The sequence below is a fragment of the Phaenicophaeus curvirostris genome, unplaced genomic scaffold, assembly GCF_032191515.1.
Source record: "Phaenicophaeus curvirostris isolate KB17595 unplaced genomic scaffold, BPBGC_Pcur_1.0 scaffold_75, whole genome shotgun sequence".
NCBI classification, from domain to species: Eukaryota; Metazoa; Chordata; class Aves; order Cuculiformes; family Cuculidae; genus Phaenicophaeus; species Phaenicophaeus curvirostris.
Window position 1 is genome coordinate 145338 of NW_027206697.1, and position 20692 is coordinate 166029.

Consider the following 20692-nt stretch of genomic DNA (forward strand, 5'->3'; position numbering starts at 1 on the left):
GGGGATGGAGATGATGGTGATGGAGATGGGATGGGGATGGGGATGGAGATGGGGATGGGGATGGGGATGGGGATGGAGATGGAGATGGAGATGGAGATGGGGATGGGGATGGAGATGGAGGTGGAGATGGAGGTGGAGGTAGAGGTGGAGATGGAGATGGAGATAGGGATGGGGATGGAGATAGGGATGATGGGGATGGGGATGATGGAAATGGGGATGGGGATGGAGATGGGGATGATGGAGATGGAGGTGCTGGAGATGGAGGTGATGGGGGAGATGGGGATGGAGGAGATGGGGATGGAGGAGATGGGGATGGAGGAGATGGGGATGGAGCTGGAGGTGGAGATGGAGATGGGGATGGGGATGGGATGGAGATGGAGATAAATTCCTCCTGGCAACTCCTGCAGCTGGTCTTCTGGGAGCAATGAACTTCTCTGGTCCAAGCAGAGCTGCTCCAGTTGAGGGACGAGCCCTTGGGCAAAACGTGGTGCCCAGTGCAGGGAGGAACCCGGCCCCGATGGAACGAGGGAGGTGTTCAACCCCTCTGTGTCACAGACTCATGTTGGGTTGGGTTGGAAGGACCTCAAAGCTCACCCCATTCCACCCCTGCCATGGGCAGGGACACCTCCCACTGGATCAGGGCTCCAAGCCCCATCCAACGTGGCCTTGAGCATCTCCAGGGATGGAGCAGCCACCTCTTCTCTGGACAACCTGGGCCAGGGTCTCCCCACCCTCCCAGGAGAACGTTTCTCCCCAAGATCTCATCTTCATCTCCCCTCTTGCAGCTCAAAACGCTTCTCCTCATCCCTGATTTCCCTGATCAAGAGCATCTCCCCAGCTTTCCTGGAGCCCCTTCAGGTGCTGGAAGGTCTCTCCAAGGTCTCCTCGGAGCCTTCTCTTCTCCTGAACAACCCCAACTCTCTCAGCCTGTCCTGGGACAGGAGGTTCTCCAGCCCTCGCATCATCCTCGGAGCCTCCTCTGGCCCCATCCCAACAGCTCCATCTCCTTCTCCTGCTGAGGGTTCCAGCCCTGGCCCCAACCCTCCAGCTGAGGTCTCCCCGAGAGGAGCAGAGGGGACAATCCCCTCCCTCCCTGCTGCCCACGCGGCTCTGGATGCAGCCCAGGACCCTGTTGACCTTCTGGGCTGTGGGTGTTGAGCTCACGTTGAGCTTCTCCTTGACCATCACCCCAAGTCCTTCTCCTCAGGGCTGCTCCCATCCCATCCTCCCCCATCGTGGCTGGAAACCATGGATTGTCCCCACCCAGGTGTAGGACCTTGGCCTTGTGGAACCTCCTGAGGTTCTCCCAGCCCCACGTCTCCAGCCCATCCAGGTCCTGCCGTTGCGTTTCTGCCCCGAGAAGCCCTTGCCCCAAAGCTTTTCTGCGGGGAGAACGTTCCTCTTGACCTTCCTTCCTTGCCTTTCTCCTGCTCCATCCTCACCGGTGGCGGGGCTGGAGATGAAGCCGCCTCTGGTCTGGCTCTCACTTGGGTTGAGGAGTTCGAGCAGCTCCCTTCACCACCGGGGCCTCCAAGTCCCTTCTCAACCTCCGTGAGCTCCGAGGGAACTCGGCGTTCTTGGCTTTGGAAGCTCTCGGAACGCTCGGAGGAGCTGGACGCGGGAGGCTTTGTTGTCTAATCCCCTCCAGTCAGGTCTAAGCTCCCTCTTTCTCCATCAATAATTGGAAACACCAGCTCTCCAAGCTCCTCCATGGGCTTCCTCGTGCTCTCAAGCTCCCGTTGAAGGCCTCCTCACTACCCAAGAACCTCCATCCTCCATGGGATCGCTCCAACTTCCACGATTCACCTTTCCAACCAACCCGCGGGGCTCCGATCCTGAAACCCGAGCTGACGTTAAGCTCCAAGGTCTGGAGGACACGAAGCCCTCGCCTGCTCGGAGCTTAAGCTCAGGATTTTCCTGCCAAGCCTCGTCTGCTCGTGAACTTCCTCCTGGTCTTAACGCGTGTGGTTTACGGCCGAGGGGTCTCCCCGTGGTCGGCTCGGGTTCCTCCTCGGAACTCGCTCGTGGAGCTCCTGGGCGCGAGTTCCTTGCCAGGAGGCTTTGGAGTGAGGCTTGAGGGGCTCCTTGATGGATCCTCTTGCTTCTAGGAGTGTCCCGCAACCTCATCCGTCTCCACGGAATCGTAGAAGCGCTAGGTTGGAAAAGACCTCTTCGATCATTGAGTCCAACCCTCCTGTGCTGGGAGAGTTGGGGTTGTCCAGCCTGGAGAAGAGAAGGCTCCGAGGAGACCTTGGAGAGACCTTCCAGGACCTGAAGGGGCTCCAAGAAAGCTGGGGAGATGCTCTTGGTCAGGGAAGTCAGGGATGAGGAGAAGCATTTTGAGCTGCAAGAGGGGAGGTGGGGATGAGATCTTGGGGAGAAACGTTCTCCTGGGAGGGTGAGGAGACCCTGGACCATGTTGTCCAGAGCAGTGGTGGCTGCTCCATCCCTGGAGATGCTCAAGGCCAGGTTGGATGGAGCTTGGAGCTCCTGATCCAGCGGGAGGTGTCCCTGCCCGTGGCCGGAGGTGGACCTGGATGGGCTTGGAGGTCCCTTCCAACCCAACCCATTCCACAATTTCCACAAAAGTCTGTGACGTGCACCTAGCGAGCTGGGAGACGTCCCTCAACTGGGAAGGTCCTGTCCTGTGAGGGTCTCCCCACCTCTGTTGCCATAGAATGGAGAGGACACGTGTGTCCCAGCTGCAGGGATGGTCCAACAGGGACCACGAGTGCTTGGAGTATAGAACCAGAGAGGAGTTCGGGTTGGAAGGGACCTCAAAGATCATCCAGTTCCAACCCTCCTGCCATGGGCGGGGACACCTCCCGCTGGATCAGGGGCTCCAAGGTCCATCCAACGTGGCCTTCAACCCCTCCAGGGATGGAGCAGCCACAGCTTCTCTGGACAACGTGTTCCAGGGTCTCCCCACCCTCATCATGAAGAAGTTTCTCCTCATGTCCAGTCTAACCCTGCCCCTCTCCAGTTTATCCCCGTTCCCCTCATCCCATCACTCCATGAGCTTGGAAAAAGTCCCTCCCCAGCTTTCCTGGAGCCCCTTCAGGTGCTGGAAGGTCTCTCCAAGGTCTCCTCGGAGCCTTCTCTTCTCCTGAACAACCCCAACTCTCTCCTCCTGTCCTGGGACGGGAGGTTCTCCAGCCCTCGCATCATCCTCGGAGCCTCCTCTGGCCCCGTCCCAACAGCTCCATCTCCTTCTCCTGCTGAGGATTCCAGCCCTGGCCCCAACCCTCCAGCTGAGGTCTCCCCGAGAGGAGCCGAGGGGACAATCCCCTCCCTCCCTGCTGCCCACGCGGCTCTGGATGCAGCCCAGGACGTGGTTGGACTTCTGGGCTGTGGGTGTTGAGCTCACGTTGAGCTTCTCCTTGACCATCACCCCAAGTCCTTCTCCTCAGGGCTGCTCCCATCCCATCCTCCCTCATCCTGGATGGAAACCATGGATTGTCCCCACCCAGGAGAAGCACCTTGGCCTTGTGGAACCTCCTGAGGTTCTCCCAGCCCCACGTCTCCATCTCCTGACCACCCCTCTCTCCTCCTCTTGCAGGTACCCGACATCATGAGCATCATCCACAGCAAGCTGGAGGAGGTGGACGAGGAACACGTCCGCAAGGCAGCCCAGCAGACCGTTTTCATCCTGGCTTCCCAGCACAAGAGCGTGGTGGTCTCCAGCCTGCTGAGCAGCTCGCTGCCCTTCGACAGGTCCTGCCTGGCTCGGCTCTGGTGGCTCGGCCACCGCTCGCGTCCTCGCGCCGTTCCTGGGCTTCCGAGCAGCTCTGGATCATCTCTTGGCTCCTCACGCCAGTAATCGAACCCTCCTGGAATGTTCCTCAAGGACCAGCACGGCCCTCGGCTGCTGGAGCTGCTTTTCAGGAGGGGGTTTGGTGGGTTTTGAGGGACATCAAGCTCGGATGAGCTGCTGGGCCGGTGTCACCAAGCCCAAGGCTGCAAGATGAGCTGCCACCACCCCCGGGTTGAACCTGGAGCGTGGAATCAAGAATTAGGTTGGGTTGGAAGAGACCTTGAAGTCTTGGGTTGGAAGGGCCCTCCAAGCCCATCCAGTTCCATCCCCCTGGATCAGGTTCCTCCAAGCCCCATCCAACCTGGCCTTGAATTTTTGATAGGAATGGTTGGACTCGATGAGCTGGTGGGTCTTTCCCGACCTGGTGACTCCATGATTTTACGATTCTCTGATTCCGTGAGCACCTCCGGGGATGGGAGCAGATGTTCTCCTCAGCCTCGTGCTGCACCCACCGCTCCCATCCCACCGCAGGACGCGGGCTTGAGGAGCACCAGGACCAGGAGAGGTCTCCGGGTGCTGGTTTTGGAGGAGCTGGGGCGGGGTTGGGGGCTGCAGGGCAGCTCAAGGTGTTGTCCAAGAGCATCCAGGGGGTGAGGACCACGCAGCTCAACCTCCACCGCCCCATGAGACGTCCGAGATGGTTCCCACCAGGGCTTGGAGTTGCCGGCTCCTGCTCTCCACGCTGGTTTTGGTGTCGGAGTGGAGCTGCTGAGCCTGGTGGTGACACGTTCTCGGCTCTCGTTTCCGGGTGGTGGGTGACACCACGTGGATGTTCTTGGCTTGGGGAGGTGGTTGAAGCTTCTTCTGCTCCGAAACGGAGAGCGAGCGAGGAACCCGGGGGCCAAAGAAGCTCTCCCTTCCCTCTTCTCCTCCAGCCACACGTGCGCCATGTGGAGGTCCTTGGCCACCGAGCCCACGCTGGCCTCGCAGATCCTGGAGCAGCTGCTGGAGAAGATCAACCGGGACGTGCCCTACAAGGAGAGCAAGAGCTTCCTGCTGGGCAGCGGAGCCGAACGCGTCGCCACCCCCCCTGCCCCTGGCCGTAAGTGTCCCCCCCGTAGGGTCGGAGGAGAGTTTGGGTTGGAGGGGACCTTCAAGATCGTCCAGTTCCACCTCTGGCCATGGGCAGGGACACCTCCCGCTGGATCAGGGGCTCCAAGGTCCATCAACGTGGCCTTGAACCCCTCCAGGGATGGGATCTGGGGGTTCTGCTTGATGGGAAGGGGGAATCATGGAACCGTGAGGTGGTTTGGGTTGGAAGGGACCTCGAAGATCATCCAGTTCCACCTCCTGACATGGGTAGGGACACCTCCCACTGGATCAGGGGCTCCAAGGTCCATCCAACGTGGCCTTCAACACCTCCAGGGATGGGGCAGCCACAGCTTCCCTGGACAACCTGTTCCAGGGTCTCTCCACCCTCATCGTGAAGAAATTCCCCCTCCTGTCCAGTCTAACCCTGCCCCTCTCCAGTTTATCCCCGTTCCCCTCATCCCATCACTCCATGACCTTGGAAAAAGTCCCTCCCCAGCTTTCCTGGAGCCCCTTCAGGTGCTGGAAGGTCTCTCCAAGGTCTCCTCGGAGCCTTCTCTTCTCCTGAACAACCCCAACTCTCTCCTCCTGTCCTGGGACGGGAGGTTCTCCAGCCCTCGCATCCTCCTCGGAGCCTCCTCTGGCCCCGTCCCAACAGCTCCATCTCCTTCTCCTGCTGAGGATTCCAGCCCTGGCCCCAACCCTCCAGCTGAGGTCTCCCCGAGAGGAGCAGAGGGGACAATCCCCTCCCTCCCTGCTGCCCACGCGGCTCTGGATGCAGCCCAGGACCCTGTTGACCTTCTGGGCTGTGGGTGTTGAGCTCACGTTGAGCTTCTCCTTGACCATCACCCCAAGTCCTTCTCCTCAGGGCTGCTCCCATCCCATCCTCCCCCATCGTGGATGGAAACCATGGATTGTCCCCACGCAGGAGTAGCACCTTGGCCTTGTTGAACCTCCTGAGGTTCTCCCAGCCCCACGTCTCCAGCCCATCCAGGTCCCTCTGGATCCGTCCCCTCCTCCATCCCCGTCCCTGCGGAGACTCCCGTGTCCCACCCCACCACCTGGAAGGCTTTTCATTCCTATTTTCCATGGGGGTTGCTACCAGGCTCGGGTTCTGGAAAGAACATCCCGCTGGGCGATGCTGATTAGATCTAATCCACCAGCTCGTAAAGAACCAAAAAAGCCGCTCAGGCGTCCGTCCTCGAGGGGAACCACTTGGCTTTTTCTCCCCCCGAGCCAGCTTGGAAGCTTTGGAAGCAGAAAAGCAGCTGTGAAAATCTCCTCCTCCTCCTCCTCTGAAGGACCAAACGCAGCTGGGACCCACCCGGCTGCTTCGGAAACGACCCCTGGTCCCTCCTCTTTGGGTTTATTCCCCTCGTTTGCTTCGTGCCGCGTAATTATGGGATTGAATTCAGAATTGGAGGTTGCGTGGTGTCTTCCAGCCCATAAAACCCCTCGGATCTTCTCGCCTTCCCCGGGGAGAACTTCAAACCCTCCTTCCAGCTGGAGACCCCCCAACGTTCTTGAGGAACGAAGCTTCCGAGCGGCTTCGTGGCGTTCGGGGAGGCGACGTTGGGGTCGGCGTCGCTGCTTTCTTCCTCTCGGCGCCTCCGGAAGGAGACGAAACCCTCCGGTTGGGTTATTTACGAGCAGATCTCAGCGTGGAGAGCTGGAGATCCTCCTTCTTAATCCTCTTGCTCCTTCTTCTCCTCTTTCTCTCTCTCTCCAGGCCACGTGCGCTCTCTATGAGCTCATGTCTGCTCCGGAGGCCGGGCCGGCCGTGGTGGGACTCTACCCGCCTCTCTTCGTGACCCTCCTGCTGCGCGTCAGCTCCACCGTGGGGGTCCAGCTCCCCAAGAACCTGCAGAGCAAGGAGAGGAGGAGCAACGGCCACCACGGGGCCTCCCGGAGCCTCCAACCCTGCAGGTACCGAGGAGCAACCGCGCCTCCAAGCCATGTGGAACTCATTTGGCGTTGGCCAAACTCAACGGCGTCTGGGTAATAACGAGCGGGGCTCCAACGCCTCGGGGACCACGGCTCGAGTTGCGGTTTTGGGGCTCGGGGAGGAGCTCCAAGAAGGGGGGGAGGGTGGGGCTTTGTCTTTCCGCAAAACGCAATCCCTAAATCGGGAAGCGTTGAATCAACCGCGGTGGAAGAGGAGCTCGAGCAACCAGAGCTCTTGGAAGGGGGGTTGGGATGGTGCCTCGCACCCATCCGGCCTCCCGGAAAAGCCCCGCGGGGTCTGGGAAGATGATTTTGGAAGCGACCACGGGGCTTGCTGGGAAGGTTGGGAGCTGGTGAGCGTCTCTGGAAGAGGGAGGACGGCTCCTCCTCTTCCATGAAGGATGAGGAGGAGAAGTTGGAAAGAGCTAATCGGCTTCGTGGCATCAAAGGCTGCACGAGTCTTGGTTGCGCCGAGTCGGTGTCGTCCCTCCGAGAATAGTTGGGGTTGGGAAGGGTCTCAAAGATCGTCCAGTTCCAACCTCCTGCCACGGGCAGGGACACCTCCCGCTGGATCAGGGGCTCCAAGGTCCATCCAACGTGGCCTTCAACATCTCCAGGGATGGGGCAGCCACAGCTTCCCTGGGGAACCTGTTCCAGGGTCTCCCCACCCTCATCGTGAAGAAATTCCTCCTCCTGTCCAGTCTAACCCTGCCCCTCTCCAGTTTATCCCCGTTCCCCTCATCCCATCACTCCATGACCTTGGAGAAAGTCCCTCCCCAGCTTTCCTGGAGCCCCTTCAGGTGCTGGAAGGTCTCTCCAAGGTCTCCTCGGAGCCTTCTCCAGGCTGAACAACCCCAACTCTCTCCTCCTGTCCTGGGACGGGAGGTTCTCCAGCCCTCGCATCCTCCTCGGAGCCTCCTCTGGCCCCGTCCCAACAGCTCCATCTCCTTCTCCTGCTGAGGATTCCAGCCCTGGCCCCAACCCTCCAGCTGAGGTCTCCCCGAGAGGAGCAGAGGGGACAATCCCCTCCCTCCCTGCTGGCCTTGGTGATGGTCTCCTTGACCATCACCCCAAGTCCTTCTCCTCAGGGCTGCTCCCATCCCATCCTCCCCCATCCTGGATTGAAACCATGGATTGTCCCCACCCGGCTGTAGCACCTTGGCCTTGTTGAACCTCCTGAGGTTCTCCCAGCCCCACTTCTCCAGCCCATCCAAGTCCTTCTGGATCCATCCCCTCCCTCTGATGTGGCAGCTGCCCCCCTCAGCTCGGTGTCACCTGCCGACTTGCTGCTGGAGCCCTCGATCCCGCTGCAATTATCATTGATGAAGATACTAAACAGCTCTGGTCCCGGCGTGGACTTCTGATGGACACCACTAGTCCTGGATCTCCACCTGGACATCGAGCCGTTGACCGTGGATGGAGCAGCCTTGTCCTGGTGGAGCATCTCCGGTGGCATCACCCGCTTTTGAGAAGCTGCGTCCTTCCAGGAGTCCCCAGGGATCGCCTGGAGCATCGGGTGGTTCCGCTCGGAGCCGTTTCTCCTCCGTGAAGTCATCGCTGATGGATGGAGGTGGGGAGCAACCTCGATCCGACACGGAGGGGAAACCACCGGGATGTGGAATTCCAGCCGGGTCCCAAGAGCTGGTTCCAATATCAAAGGAATTTCCTGAGATTTAAACGCCGAAGAGAGACGGTGAAGGTGAATTTGAGCCCTTGGCAGGAAGAGGAGCCTGGAGGACACGTGTTGGAGCAGAAGGAGGCGTCCATGGGACACGGTGGAGAAAGCGAATCCTGGGAAGGAGCCGCTTTATCCGTCTGGCTTCCAGGAGTGGCCTCTGCTCGCAGGAAGACTCACCCGCTGCCCTCGCGCCGGGGTTTAGGGTCTCAAAGTCCATCCAGTTCCACCTCCTGCCATGGGCAGGGACACCTCCCGCTGGATCTGGAACTCCAAGCTCCATCCAACGTGGCCTTGAACCCCTCCAGGGATGGGATCTGCGGGTTCTGGTTGACACCAAGTGAGAATCGTGCAACCGTGAGATGGTTTGGGTTGGAAGGGACCTCCAAGGCCATCCAGTTCCCATGGGCAGGGACACCTCCTGCTGGATCAGGAGCTCCAAGCCCCATCCAACGTGGCCTTCAACATCTCCAGGGACGGAGCAGCCACAACTTCCCTGGGAAACCTGGTCCAGGCTCTCCCACCCTCCCAGGAGAACGTTTCTCCCCAGGATCTCATCTCCATCTCCCCTCTTGCAGCTCAAAACCGTTCTCCTCGTTCTGTCCCATCACCCCCTGGTCCCTCCCCAGCTTTCCTGGAGCCCCTTCAGGTGCTGGAAGGTCTCTCTAAGGTCTCCTCAGAGCCTTCTCTTCTCCAGGCTGGACAACCCCAACTCTCTCAGCCTGGTTCTCCAGCCCTCGGATCATCTCCGTGGCCTCCTCTGGACTGGCCCCCACAGCTCCATGTCCAGGTCAAAAGCTACGTTCTTCTCCTTTTCTCCTTTCCTGCTCCTGGACCTTCTGCTGCAGACACGTTCTGAACCCTGGAGGATACAAATTCTCTAAATCCTCATTCCTGGAGGGAACTTATCATCTGAACCCTCATCCTTGGAGGAACCTCATCCTCTGAACCATCATCCTTGGAGGATACTCATCTTCCAGCTCCTCATCCCTGGAGGTTCCTCCTCCAGCTCCTTATCCCTGGAGGTTCTTCCTCCATCCCCTCATCCCTGGAGGTTCCTCATCCAGCTCCTCAAACCTGGAGGTTCTCCTCCAGCTCCTCATCCCTGGAGGCTCCTCATCCAGCTCCTCATCCTTGGAGGCTTCTCCTCCTCCAGCTCCTCATCCCTGGAGGCTTCTCATCCTCCAAACCCTCATCCCACGATCCTCATTCCCTCCCTCCAGCCTCCTGACCCTCCAGGGCTCTGGTCCCTCCATCCCTTGGTCTCTCCTCCAACCCTGTGAGAAGCCTCCAGCTCTTTCTTGGAGCTCCGAGCTCAGCACTGAGCCCAGGAGTCGAGGTGCCACCTCCCCAGCCCCGAGGACAATCCCTGGTGGCCACCTCGGGGCTCTGTGCTGACGGCAAAACGATCTCCAACTATAAAATATGAATTAAAACCAACCCCAAACCCTCCTTAACGAGGTCCTGGGCTTCGTTATCTTGGAGCCACGCGTCTTGGGTCACTCTAAACATCAACGTCGTGGTGGGAATGGAAGAAGCAACGACTTACGGGCTCCTCTCCCTCCAGCTAAAGCCCTCGCGGAGCTTCTCCTCGAGGAGCTGAGGACTTTCCACATCTCCCAGGGCTTCCCAGCTCCTTGGGTTGGTGGCCCGGGAGCTGCTGAGGTTCCTGGAGGACAAGAAGCCACCGGTGACTCTTCCATTGGGTTCTCCTTCCAGCTGCGCCGTGGAGACGCTGAAGGTGATGCTGCTGCGGGGAGGAAGCGAGGAGGTGGCCAAGGTGGTCGGAAGAAGCGGGGGTTGGGAGCTGATGGCGAGTCCGGAGAAGCACCACGACGGGGTCGCCTCGCTGGCCGGGTAAGACGGTGGCTCTGGTCCTCGAGGACCTCTTCAAGCTGAAGGAAGGGAGGTGGAGAGGAGATCTGAGGAAGAACTTGGTCCCTGGGGAGGTGGTGAGGTTGCCTGGAGAAACCATGGATGCTCCATGCCTGGAGATCCTAGATGGTGGCCCAGAGGAGCCGTGGATGCTCCATGCCTGGAGATCAGAGATGGTGGCCCAGAGGAGCCATGGATGCTCCATGCCTGGAGATCCTAGATGGTGGCCCAGAGGAGCCGTGGATGCTCCATGCCTGGAGATCAGAGATGGTGGCCCAGAGGAGCCATGGATGCTCCATGCCTGGAGATCAGAGATGGTGGCCCAGAGGAGCCATGGATGCTCCATGCCTGGAGATCCTAGATGGTGGCCCAGAGGAGCCGTGGATGCTCCATGCCTGGAGATCCTAGATGGTGGCCCAGAGGAGCCATGGATGCTCCATGCCTGGAGATCCGAGATGGTGGCCCAGAGGAGCCATGGATGCTCCATGCCTGGAGATCCTAGCTGGTGGCCCAGAGGAGCCATGGATGCTCCATGCCTGGAGATCAGAGATGGTGGCCCAGAGGAGCCATGGATGCTCCATGCCTGGAGATCCTAGATGGTGGCCCAGAGGAGCCATGGATGCTCCATGCCTGGAGAGACACCTGCTTCTCCTTTCTGCAGGGCGATGGCGCGTCACGCCGGCCCCCGGCTCCCTCTCATCGTGAAGAACCTCATCCCAACGCTGAGCAGCGTCTTCGACAGCCAGAGGGTCACCACCACCGCCTTCTTCGCCGAGGTGGGTGGCCAAGCATCTCCTAATTGTCCATCCCTCTTTCCCTGGCCTGGTGGCGAGTCAGTGGGATGAAGGTTAAAGCCACCGCACGCTCTTCCCTCTAGAGGGTGGTGGGAGATGGAGTTGACTCCAGCTGGAGGGACAAGGGGTGTCCCCAGGGCTTGGTGGCTCCAGCCCTGGTCAAGGTCTTCATCGATGACCTGGGTGAAGGTGTTGGCTTCATCCTTAGCAAGTTTGGAGATGACTCTAAGCTGAGAGGAAGTTTGGGTCTGCTGGAGGGGTTGGAGGTTCTCCAGAGGGATCCGAGCAGGTTGGATCCACGGGCTGAGACCAACGGGATGAGGGTTAACGAGGCCAAAGGGCGCGTCCTGCTCTTGGGTGTCACCAACCCCGAGCAGCTCCAGGGGTGGGGAAGAGCAGCTGGAAGGTCCCTGGAGGAGAAGGACCTGGGGGGTTGGTTGAACAGGAGCCAGCAGGGGCCCAGGGGGCCAAGAAGGCCAAGGGCATCTTGGCTTGGAGGAGAAACGACGTGGCCAGCAGGTCAGGGAGGGGATTTATGGACTCGGTGAGGCCACATCTCAAATCTGGGGTCAGTTTTGGGTTCCTCGCCCCAAGAAGGACCTTGAGGCTCTGGAGCGAGTGCAGAGAAGAGCAACAAAGCAGGGGAAGGGGCTGGAGACCACGAGGAGCATGTGAGGCACCTGGGGGGGTTCAGCCTGGAGAAGAGGAGGCTGAGGGGAGACCTCATTGCTCTCTCCAACTCCCTGAGAGGAGGTTGTGGAGAGGAGGGAGCTGGGCTCTTCTCCCAGGGGACACAACGAGGTGGAACCACCTCAAGCTCCACCAGGCTGGACACCAGGGAGAACTTCTCGGAAAGGGTCCTGGGGCCCTGGTGGAGGCACCAGGGAGGGGGTTGAGTCCCCATCCCTGAAGACGTTTAGAAGACGGGTGGACGAGGCGCTGAGGGACGTGATTTAGTGCTTTGATGGGGCTGGTTGGACTCGTTGACCCGCTGGGGATCTCAGGTGGGTTCTCAGTGCCCCTCGGGTGGCCGGGGTGGCCGGGCTCCGGCGCTGGAAGGCGTCTCCGCTCCGAGTCCCGGCCAACCGGAGCTGCCTCCTGACGTACCTTCCCGAGGAATGAAGTGACTCAAGTCCTCTCCCCGGCCGCCTGTAACTCTACCTCCCCGTCCTCACCACCTTCGCGTCCCGAGCCGCTCGAGGAGCTTGGGTTACATCAAGCGGCTCCTCGCGCCAACGACTCCATCCCCCACCGTCTCCTCCAACCTCAACCTTCTCAACCACCTTCGAACTTCTCAGCCGGGGATGAAGATCTTGGGTTTTTCTTTGCTCGTTGGCCACGGGAGCTCTTGGCTCGGCTCTTGGAGCTCGTCCCAGGATCTGCTTGAGGTTTTGGAGCGTGGGTTGGATCTTCACGGCCTTGGAGGCTTTAAAATAGCAGCTCCAGCCTCGGCCACCGAGCTTGGAAAGGCTGCATCTCCCAAGCTCCAAAGCCTTGAGGTGAAAGCTCAGGTCCCACCAAGCCAGAAAGCACGAGGGGAGCAGCTCCTGGGCTGGAGCAGGAGGAGAAGAGGCAACATGGGGCTCCTCGGCACCACCTTCTGCTCTCCTGGCCTCCACAAGGTCTCTGGACGTCGCCCCAGGATGCCCTCAGGGTCCTTGTGGTGGCCACATGGTGGTTTCCTGCGTGTGGAGCAGGTCCTGGGGAGCTGGGTCTCCCCTGGCATCTCCACGATGGTCCAAGTGGCACCACGAATGGAACCTGGAGATGCCCCAGGGACCCCCTGGAGGAGGAGGAGGATGGTCAGCACGGGGTTTCTGATCTCCTGGCCTCCACAAGCCCTCTGGACGTCACCCCAGGATGCCCTCAGGGTCCTTGTGGTGGCCACATGGTGGTTTCCTGCGTGTGGAGCAGGTCCTGGGGAGCTGGGTCTCCCCTGGCATCTCCACAGAGGTCCATGTGGCACCACGAATGGGACCTGGAGATGCCCCAGGGACCCCCTGGAGCAGGAGGAGGATGGTCAGCACGGGGTTTCGGCTCTCCTGGCCTCCACAAGGTCTCTGGACGTCGCCCCAGGATGCCCTCAGGGTCCTTGTGGTGGCCACATGGTGGTTTCCTGCGTGTGGAGCAGGTCCTGGGGAGCTGGGTCTCCCCTGGCATCTCCACAGTGGTCCAGGTGGCACCACGAATGGAACCTGGAGATGCCCCAGGAACCCCCTGGAGCAGGAAGAGGATGGTCAGCACCAGCTTCTGCTCTCCTGGCCTCCACAAGCCCTCTGGACGTCACCCCAGGATGCCCTCAGGGTCCTTGTGGTGGCCACATGGTGGTTTCCTGCGTGTGGAGCAGGTCCTGGGGAGCTGGGTCTCCCCTGGCATCTCCACGATGGTCCAAGTGGCACCACGAATGGAACCTGGAGATGCCCCAGGGACCCCCTGGAGGAGGAGGAGGATGGTCAGCACGGGGTTTCTGATCTCCTGGCCTCCACAAGGTCTCTGGACGTCGCCCCAGGATGCCCTCAGGGTCCTTGTGGTGGCCACATGGTGGTTTCCTGCGTGTGGAGCAGGTCCTGGGGAGCTGGGTCTCTCCTGGCATCTCCACCATGGTCCATATGAGGAGCTCCCCACCACGAATGGAACCTGGAGATGCCCCAGGGTCCCTCCTGGCCTCTCCACGGCGGTGGCCGGTGACCGTGGGTGCCCCCAGGGAGCATCCAAGAGGAGCAGAACCCCGGAGCGACCTCCCCGTTGCCCAGAATTCTCCTTGAGCTTCTTCTTGGATGGCTTCTCCCACCCGGAGAGCTCCAAGAAGAAGGAGCCGCTCACCAAAAGCTCTGGGTCTGCTGCTCCTCAGCCTTCTGGAGACGCTCCAGTGGGCTCCGGGTTCCTCTCCGCTGCTCTGGAGTCACGTCTGGAGGAGCTGCTGGATCTCCAGGGATGAGCTTGGACCTCGCATCCCTCTAAATCTCCGTAGCCCTCGCCCTTCCACTCGGGAAGGAGATGGAGCTGTTGGAGTGAGGCCACGGAGATGATCCAAGGGCTGGAGAACCTCCTGCGTGAGGCCAGGCTGGAAGAGTTGGGGTTGTCCAGCCTGGAGAAGGCTCCGAGGAGACCTTAGAGCAGCTTCCAGTAGGGAAAGGGGCTCCAAGAAAGCTGGGGAGATGCTCTTGGTCAAGGAAGGCAGGGAGAGGACGAGGGGAACGGTTTTGAGCTGCAAGAGAGGAGATGGAGATGAGATCTTGGGGAGAAACGTTCTCCTGGGAGGGTGGGGAGACCCTGGACCAGGTTGCCCAGGGAAGCTGTGGCTGCTGCATCCCTGGAGATGCTCAAGGCCAGGTTGGATGGAGCTTGGAGCCCCTGATCCGGTGGGATGCGTCTCTACCCATGGCAGGAGGTGGACCTGGATGGGCTTGGAGGTCCCTTCCCACCCAAACATTCCATTATTTCTGCGATCTCACGGATTTTGGGGGTGGGGATTTAGCTTTCATGGTGGCTTCGTGGGCTTCTACCTTCTTCTCAACTTGGGATCCTTGGTTTCCTCCGTTTATAAAGCATCACAGGTTCTCCAAATCCAACTCGTGGCCGAGGGGTTGAGGTCTCCTCCAGCCCAACCTTGGGATGACCTGGATCTGGAACTGAAGGTCCAAGGGGAGCCGGGGGTCACCTCAGGGCTGCAGGGTCTGCTGGGAATTAGAGGATCCAGAAGAACCGTCTTCTCCCTCCTGGTTGGCGGGGGATGCTGAGGCTTCTTCTCCGCTTTAGCTTCTCAACAACAACGTGGTGAACGACCTCATCCTGCTGGAGACCATGATGGACAACGTGACGGGGAGGCAGAAGGACACCTGCTTGCTGGTGCGGATGTTGGCTCTGCGGGGGCTGGGGAACATCGCCTCGGGGGCTCCGGAGAAGGTGAGAGGGACGGGCAGGGCTGGGTGGGAGATGGGACCCACCAGGAGGCCAGTGGGACGTGTCTCTGCTCAAGGACGAGGTGGATTGCGCAGAGAGAACCCTCTGCAGATCCTCCTGCCCTCCAGCCATGGATCCAGACCCCTCTGCAGATCCTCCTGCCCTCCAGCCATGGATCCAGATCCCTCTGCAGATCCTCCTGCCCTCCAGCCATGGATCCAGGTCCCCCTGCAGACCCTCCTGCCCTCCAGCCATGGATCCACATCCCTCTGCAGACCCTCCTGCCCTCCAGCCATGGATCCAGGTCCCCCTGCAGATCCTCCTGCCCTCCAGCCATGGATCCAGATCCCCCTGCAGATCCTCCTGCCCTCCAGCCAGGGAGCCAGATCCCCCTGCAGATCCCCCTGCCCTCCAGCCATGGATCCAGGTCCCCCTGCAGACCCTCCTGCCCTCCAGCCATGGATCCAGATCCCTCTGCAGATCCTCCTGCCCTCCAGCCAGGGATCCAGATCCCTCTGCAGATCCTCCTGCCCTCCAGCCATGGATCCACATCCCTCTGCAGATCCCCCTGCCCTCCAGCCATGGATCCAGATCCCTCTGCAGATCCTCCTGCCCTCCAGCCATGGATCCAGATCCCTCTGCAGATCCTCCTGCCCTCCAGCCATGGATCCAGATCCCTCTGCAGATCCTCCTGCCCTCCAGCCATGGATCCAGATCCCTCTGCAGATCCTCCTGCCCTCCAGCCATGGGTCCAGCCTGACCTCTCCTCCCCGGTTCCCTTGCAGGCGAGGAAACACGGTGCCAAGCTCCTGGCGTCCATGGTCAACGGGCTGGATGACAAAGACGACCCTCACAACCTGGTCGCGTTGGAGGCCATGTCCAGCCTCTCCAAGCTCCTGAATCACCTGGAGGAACGAGACGTCCAGTCCATGCTCCTCCACATCGCCATCAGGATCCGGCCCTTCTTTGACAGCGTAAGCAGCTCCTCCCTTTGTCAGAAGGTCCAGTGTGGACCTTTCACTGAGCTGGAGCTCGTCTGCGGGACCTGCAGGGACGTAGAATCGTAGAGTCATTGGGGTTGGAAGGGATCTCAAAGCCCATCCAGGTCCACCTCCTGCCACGGGCAGGGACACCTGCCGCTGGATCAGGAGCTCCAAGCTCCATCCAACGTGGTCTTCAACCCCTCCAGGGATGGGGCAGCCACAACTTCTTTGGAGAACCTGTTCCAGGGTCTCCCCACCCTCATCATGAAGAAATTCCTCTTCGTGTCCAGTCTAACCCTGCCCCTCTCCAGTTTATCCCCGTTCCCCTCATCCCATCACTCCATGACCTTGGAAAAAGTCCCTCCCCAGCTTTCCTGGAGCCCCTTCAGGTGCTGGAAGGTCTCTCCAAGGTCTCCTCGGAGCCTTCTCTTCTCCTGAACAACCCCAACTCTCTCCGCCTGTCCTGGGACGGGAGGTTCTCCAGCCCTCGCATCCTCCTCGGAGCCTCCTCTGGCCCCGTCCCAACAGCTCCATCTCCTTCTCCTGCTGAGGGTTCCAGCCCTGGCCCCAACCCTCCAGCTGAGGTCTCCCCGAGAGGAGCAGAGGGGACAATCCCCTCCCTCCCTGCTGGTCTCACTCTTTGGATGCAGCCCAGGACCCTGTTGACCTTCTGGGCTGTGGGTGTTGAGCTCACGTTGAGCTTCTCCTTGACCATCACCCCAAGTCCTTCTCCCCATCATCCCTCATCCTGGACTGAAACCTTCTCTGCTGCCTTGGTCCCACCAGGAGCACCATCCCTTGGCCAGGTCCCATGTTCCAGCTCCAGGGTTGTCATCTTCCCCACTGCTCCGTCTCGGAGGAGCTCCCCACCTTCCTCTCCTCCTTTTTATGGTGGGAGCTAAGCCGTGGGGTGAAGACCTTGGTCTTCAGGAGCTCCTCGCTGCCTTGGGTTGGATCTGGACCAGCAGGAGATGGCGGTGGCTGAAATTTGGGGTGAAGACCACGGCTCTGTGGTTTTGAGGAGTCGTTGGGTGGGAGGGAGTGGGTCTACACCCCAACCAGAGCTTTGTCCTCATCCCATGGGAGGTTTGGGTGAAGAACCACCTCCAACCACCTAAGCAGCCTTGGGAAGGAGGTTCTGAGGGACCAGGTGACGCTTCTCTCGGTGCTCCGGTGCCTTCGAGCTTGAGAAGGGAGGTGATGGGTGGTGGGAGAAGCTCTTTGGGGAGCAGGAGATGCTCAGCCCAGGTCACATCCCATGCTCTCCGCTTCTCCTACCTCCTCGCAGGAGCAACCTGAGCTTCGCCAATCGTCCATCGTGCTCTTCGGCAACTTGACCAAGTTCAGCGAAGGCGACGGCGAAGTCTTCTTCGAGCAGATCCTCAACGGGCTGGTGACGCTGCTGCTGCACCTCCAGGATCCCAAGCCGGAGGTCGTCAAGGTGAGTCGCCCAGCGGCTCCTACTGGGGTTCCTCCACCTCAAGGTGGAGCTCCTGGTGGGACCGCGAGCTCTCCGGCGCGCGTTGGAGCTTCTTCCCTCTGCGCTTCAGGCCTGCAAGTTCGCTCTGCGCATGTGTGGTCCCAGCATGGGCTGCGAGGGGCTCTGCGACATGTTCCTCAACCACCTGCGCGAGGACCGGAGCCTCCACTACGGGGAGTTCATGAACAACGTCTGCAAGCACCTGGTGAGCAGCTACGGAGCCACCGAGACCACGGGGAGCTGGGCTGGAGGGCAGGAGGGTCTGCAGGGGGGTCTGGCTCCATGGCTGGAGGGCAGGAGGATCTGCAGAGGGATCTGGATCCATGGCTGGAGGGCAGGAGGATCTGCAGAGGGATCTGGATCCCTGGCTGGAGGGCAGGAGGATCTGCAGAGGGATGTGGATCCATGGCTGGAGGGCAGGAGGATCTGCAGAGGGAGCTGGATCCATGGCTGGAGGGCAGGAGGATCTGCAGAGGGGTCTGGATCCATGGCTGGAGGGCAGGAGGATCTGCAGAGGGAGCTGGATCCATGGCTGGAGGGCAGGAGGATCTGCAGAGGGGTCTGGATCCCTGGCTGGAGGGCAGGAGGATCTGCAGAGGGATCTGGATCCATGGCTGGAGGGCAGGAGGATCTGCAGAGGGATCTGGATCCAGGGCTGGAGGGCAGGAGGATCTGCAGAGGGGTCTGGATCCATGGCTGGAGGGCAGGAGGATCTGCAGAGGGATCTGGATCCAGGGCTGGAGGGCAGGAGGATCTGCAGAGGGGTCTGGATCCATGGCTGGGGGGCAGGAGGATCTGCAGGGGGATCTGGATCCATGGCTGGAGGGCAGGAGGATCTGCAGAGGGATCTGGATCCCTGGCTGGAGGGCAGGAGGATCTGCAGAGGGATCTGGATCCATGGCTGGAGGGCAGGAGGATCTGCAGAGGGGTCTGGATCCATGGCTGGAGGGCAGGAGGATCTGCAGAGGGATCTGGATCCAGGGCTGGAGGGCAGGAGGATCTGCAGAGGGGTCTGGATCCATGGCTGGGGGGCAGGAGGATCTGCAGGGGGATCTGGATCCATGGCTGGAGGGCAGGAGGATCTGCAGAGGGATCTGGATCCCTGGCTGGAGGGCAGGAGGATCTGCAGAGGGATCTGGATCCATGGCTGGAGGGCAGGGGGATCTGCAGAGGGATCTGGATCCATGGATCCATGGGCTGGAAGGGTCTCCAGAGGGTTCTGGCCGTGGTTCCATGGCCTCTTCTCTCTTCCAGATGCAGACGTACCCCGAGATGCTGAACCGCCTCATCTCAACCAACCTCTTCTACTTCAAGAGCAGCTGGGTGGACATCCGAGCGGCTGCACCCATGTTCATCGGTAAGGTGGCCTTTGTCCTGCTCCTCCAGCTTCACCTGGGGGTCCCACTCCTCGTGAGGGCACCTGGATCCATCCCTGTGGTCCTGGGAATCCTTGTGGTCCCTGCTGTGCTGGATGAGAAGGTCTTCTGGAAGCTCCCGGGTCTTCTGGAAGCTCCCGGGTCTTCTGGTGGGTCCAAGGGCGTGTGGATCCATCCCTCTTGTCCTGAAAATCCTTGTGGTCCCTGCTGTGCTGGGAGGGCACCATGGATGAGCAGGTCTTCTGGAAGCATCCAGGTCTTCTGGAAGCATCCAGGTCTTCTGGAAGCATCCAGGTCTTCTGGTGGGTCCAAGGGCTTCTATATCCACCCCTGTTGTCCTGGGAATCCTTGTGGTCCCTGCTGTGCTGGATGAGAAGGTCTTCTGGAAGCATCCAGGTCTTCTGGAAGCCCCCAGGTCTTCTGGAAGCATGCTCTGGGAGATGTTTTTGGAGCTGCAGGAGGTGGAAAGCCTGGCAGGTGACTCTAGGATGGTTGGACTCGATGACCCAGTGGGTCTTTTCCAACCTGGTGATTCTCTGATTCCACGATCCTCACCGAGAAGCTTCCAGGGAGGCTGTGAGCAATTCGTTAGTGCAGTGGTGGCATCTAGAAGGTCTTGGACAGGCTGGTGGTGGCACCTTTCGAACCTCTTGAGGTTCCTCAAGGATCCTGCAGCTGGATCAGGACAATCCATGGTTTCCATCCAGGATGGGGGAAGAAGGGATTGGGAGCGGTGGTGGCTTCTCCATCCCTGGACGGGTTGAAGGCCACGTTGGATGGACCTTGGAGCTCCTGATCCAGCGGGAGGTGGCCCTGCCCATGGCTGGAGGTGGAACTGGGTGGGCTTGGAGGTCCCTTCCAACCCAACCCATTCCGTGATTCCATGCCGTGATCCCATCCCATGGGATGTGGAGCTCCTGGGTGGGATCCAGACCAAGCCCTGACCCTCAAATTGTCCCTCAGGCTTCCTGGTGCTGCACGTGGACGAAGATCATTGCCAGCAAGTGGACCTGGACCAGCTCATTTCAGGTGAGTAGGTGCTGCAGGTGGCTCTTTCGCTTCTGGGGGAGCAGGAGTTGAGCTTTGTCTCCTGGAGCTGGAGGACAACGAGGTCCTGCTCCATCTGGGCTGCGGTGGTGTGGTGGGATCCAGCTTCACCATCACCCTTGGATGAGAGCTTGGGGGACACCAGGGATGTCCTCCTGGTCAACCGGTCAATCCAGATGATGAGGTGGCATCTAGGGACATCCTGGGGCCAAGGTGGTGGCTCTGCAGGATCTGCTGGTGGGTGAAGCCCAAGCCCCACAGCCTTGCAAGGTTCCTCCACGAGCTCTGTGGTCCTCAGCCGGCAGCTCTGACCCCATCATCACGTCCATGGAGACTCAAGACCCCGCTGAGCTGCTCTTCAAGCTCCAAGGGTCTCAGCTGGTGGCTCCATCTCTGGCGTCGCATCCGTGGGGGCTCGTGGCCTCACACTCTGGGGTCCTCAGACAGCATCTCCAGTCCTGGCATCACATCCAGGGGGTCTCAGGAGCCCACCAAGCTCCTCCACAACCTCCAGCTCCTCAGCTGGTGGCTCCAACCCCAGCATCACATCCATGGGGACTCATGGCCCCATAGTCCAGGGTTCTTAGCTGGTGTCTCCAATCCCATCATCACATCCATGGGGACTCAGGACCCCATCAAGCTCCTCCACAACCTCCAGCTCCTCAGCTGGTGGCTCCAACCCCAGCATCACATCCATGGGGACTCAGGACCCCACCAAGCTCCTCCACAACCTCCAGCTCCTCGGCTGGTGGCTCCAACCCCAGCATCGCAT

The 20692-nt window shown here is 60.3% G+C and overlaps 1 protein-coding gene across 1 annotated transcript in view; it reads left to right on the forward strand.

Annotated features, from left to right (window-relative positions):
- The window catches only part of MROH1 (maestro heat like repeat family member 1), a 78872-nt gene that overhangs the window by 50703 nt on the left and 7477 nt on the right, over positions 1–20692 (forward strand). The window contains 12 exon segments of the mRNA XM_069882077.1: positions 3560–3714; positions 4690–4840; positions 4842–4856; positions 6573–6769; positions 10182–10319; positions 10999–11113; positions 14891–15037; positions 15820–16008; positions 17306–17458; positions 17568–17702; positions 18752–18854; positions 19837–19902. Of these exon segments, the coding sequence (XP_069738178.1) occupies positions 3560–3714; positions 4690–4840; positions 4842–4856; positions 6573–6769; positions 10182–10319; positions 10999–11113; positions 14891–15037; positions 15820–16008; positions 17306–17458; positions 17568–17702; positions 18752–18854; positions 19837–19902 (1564 nt within the window).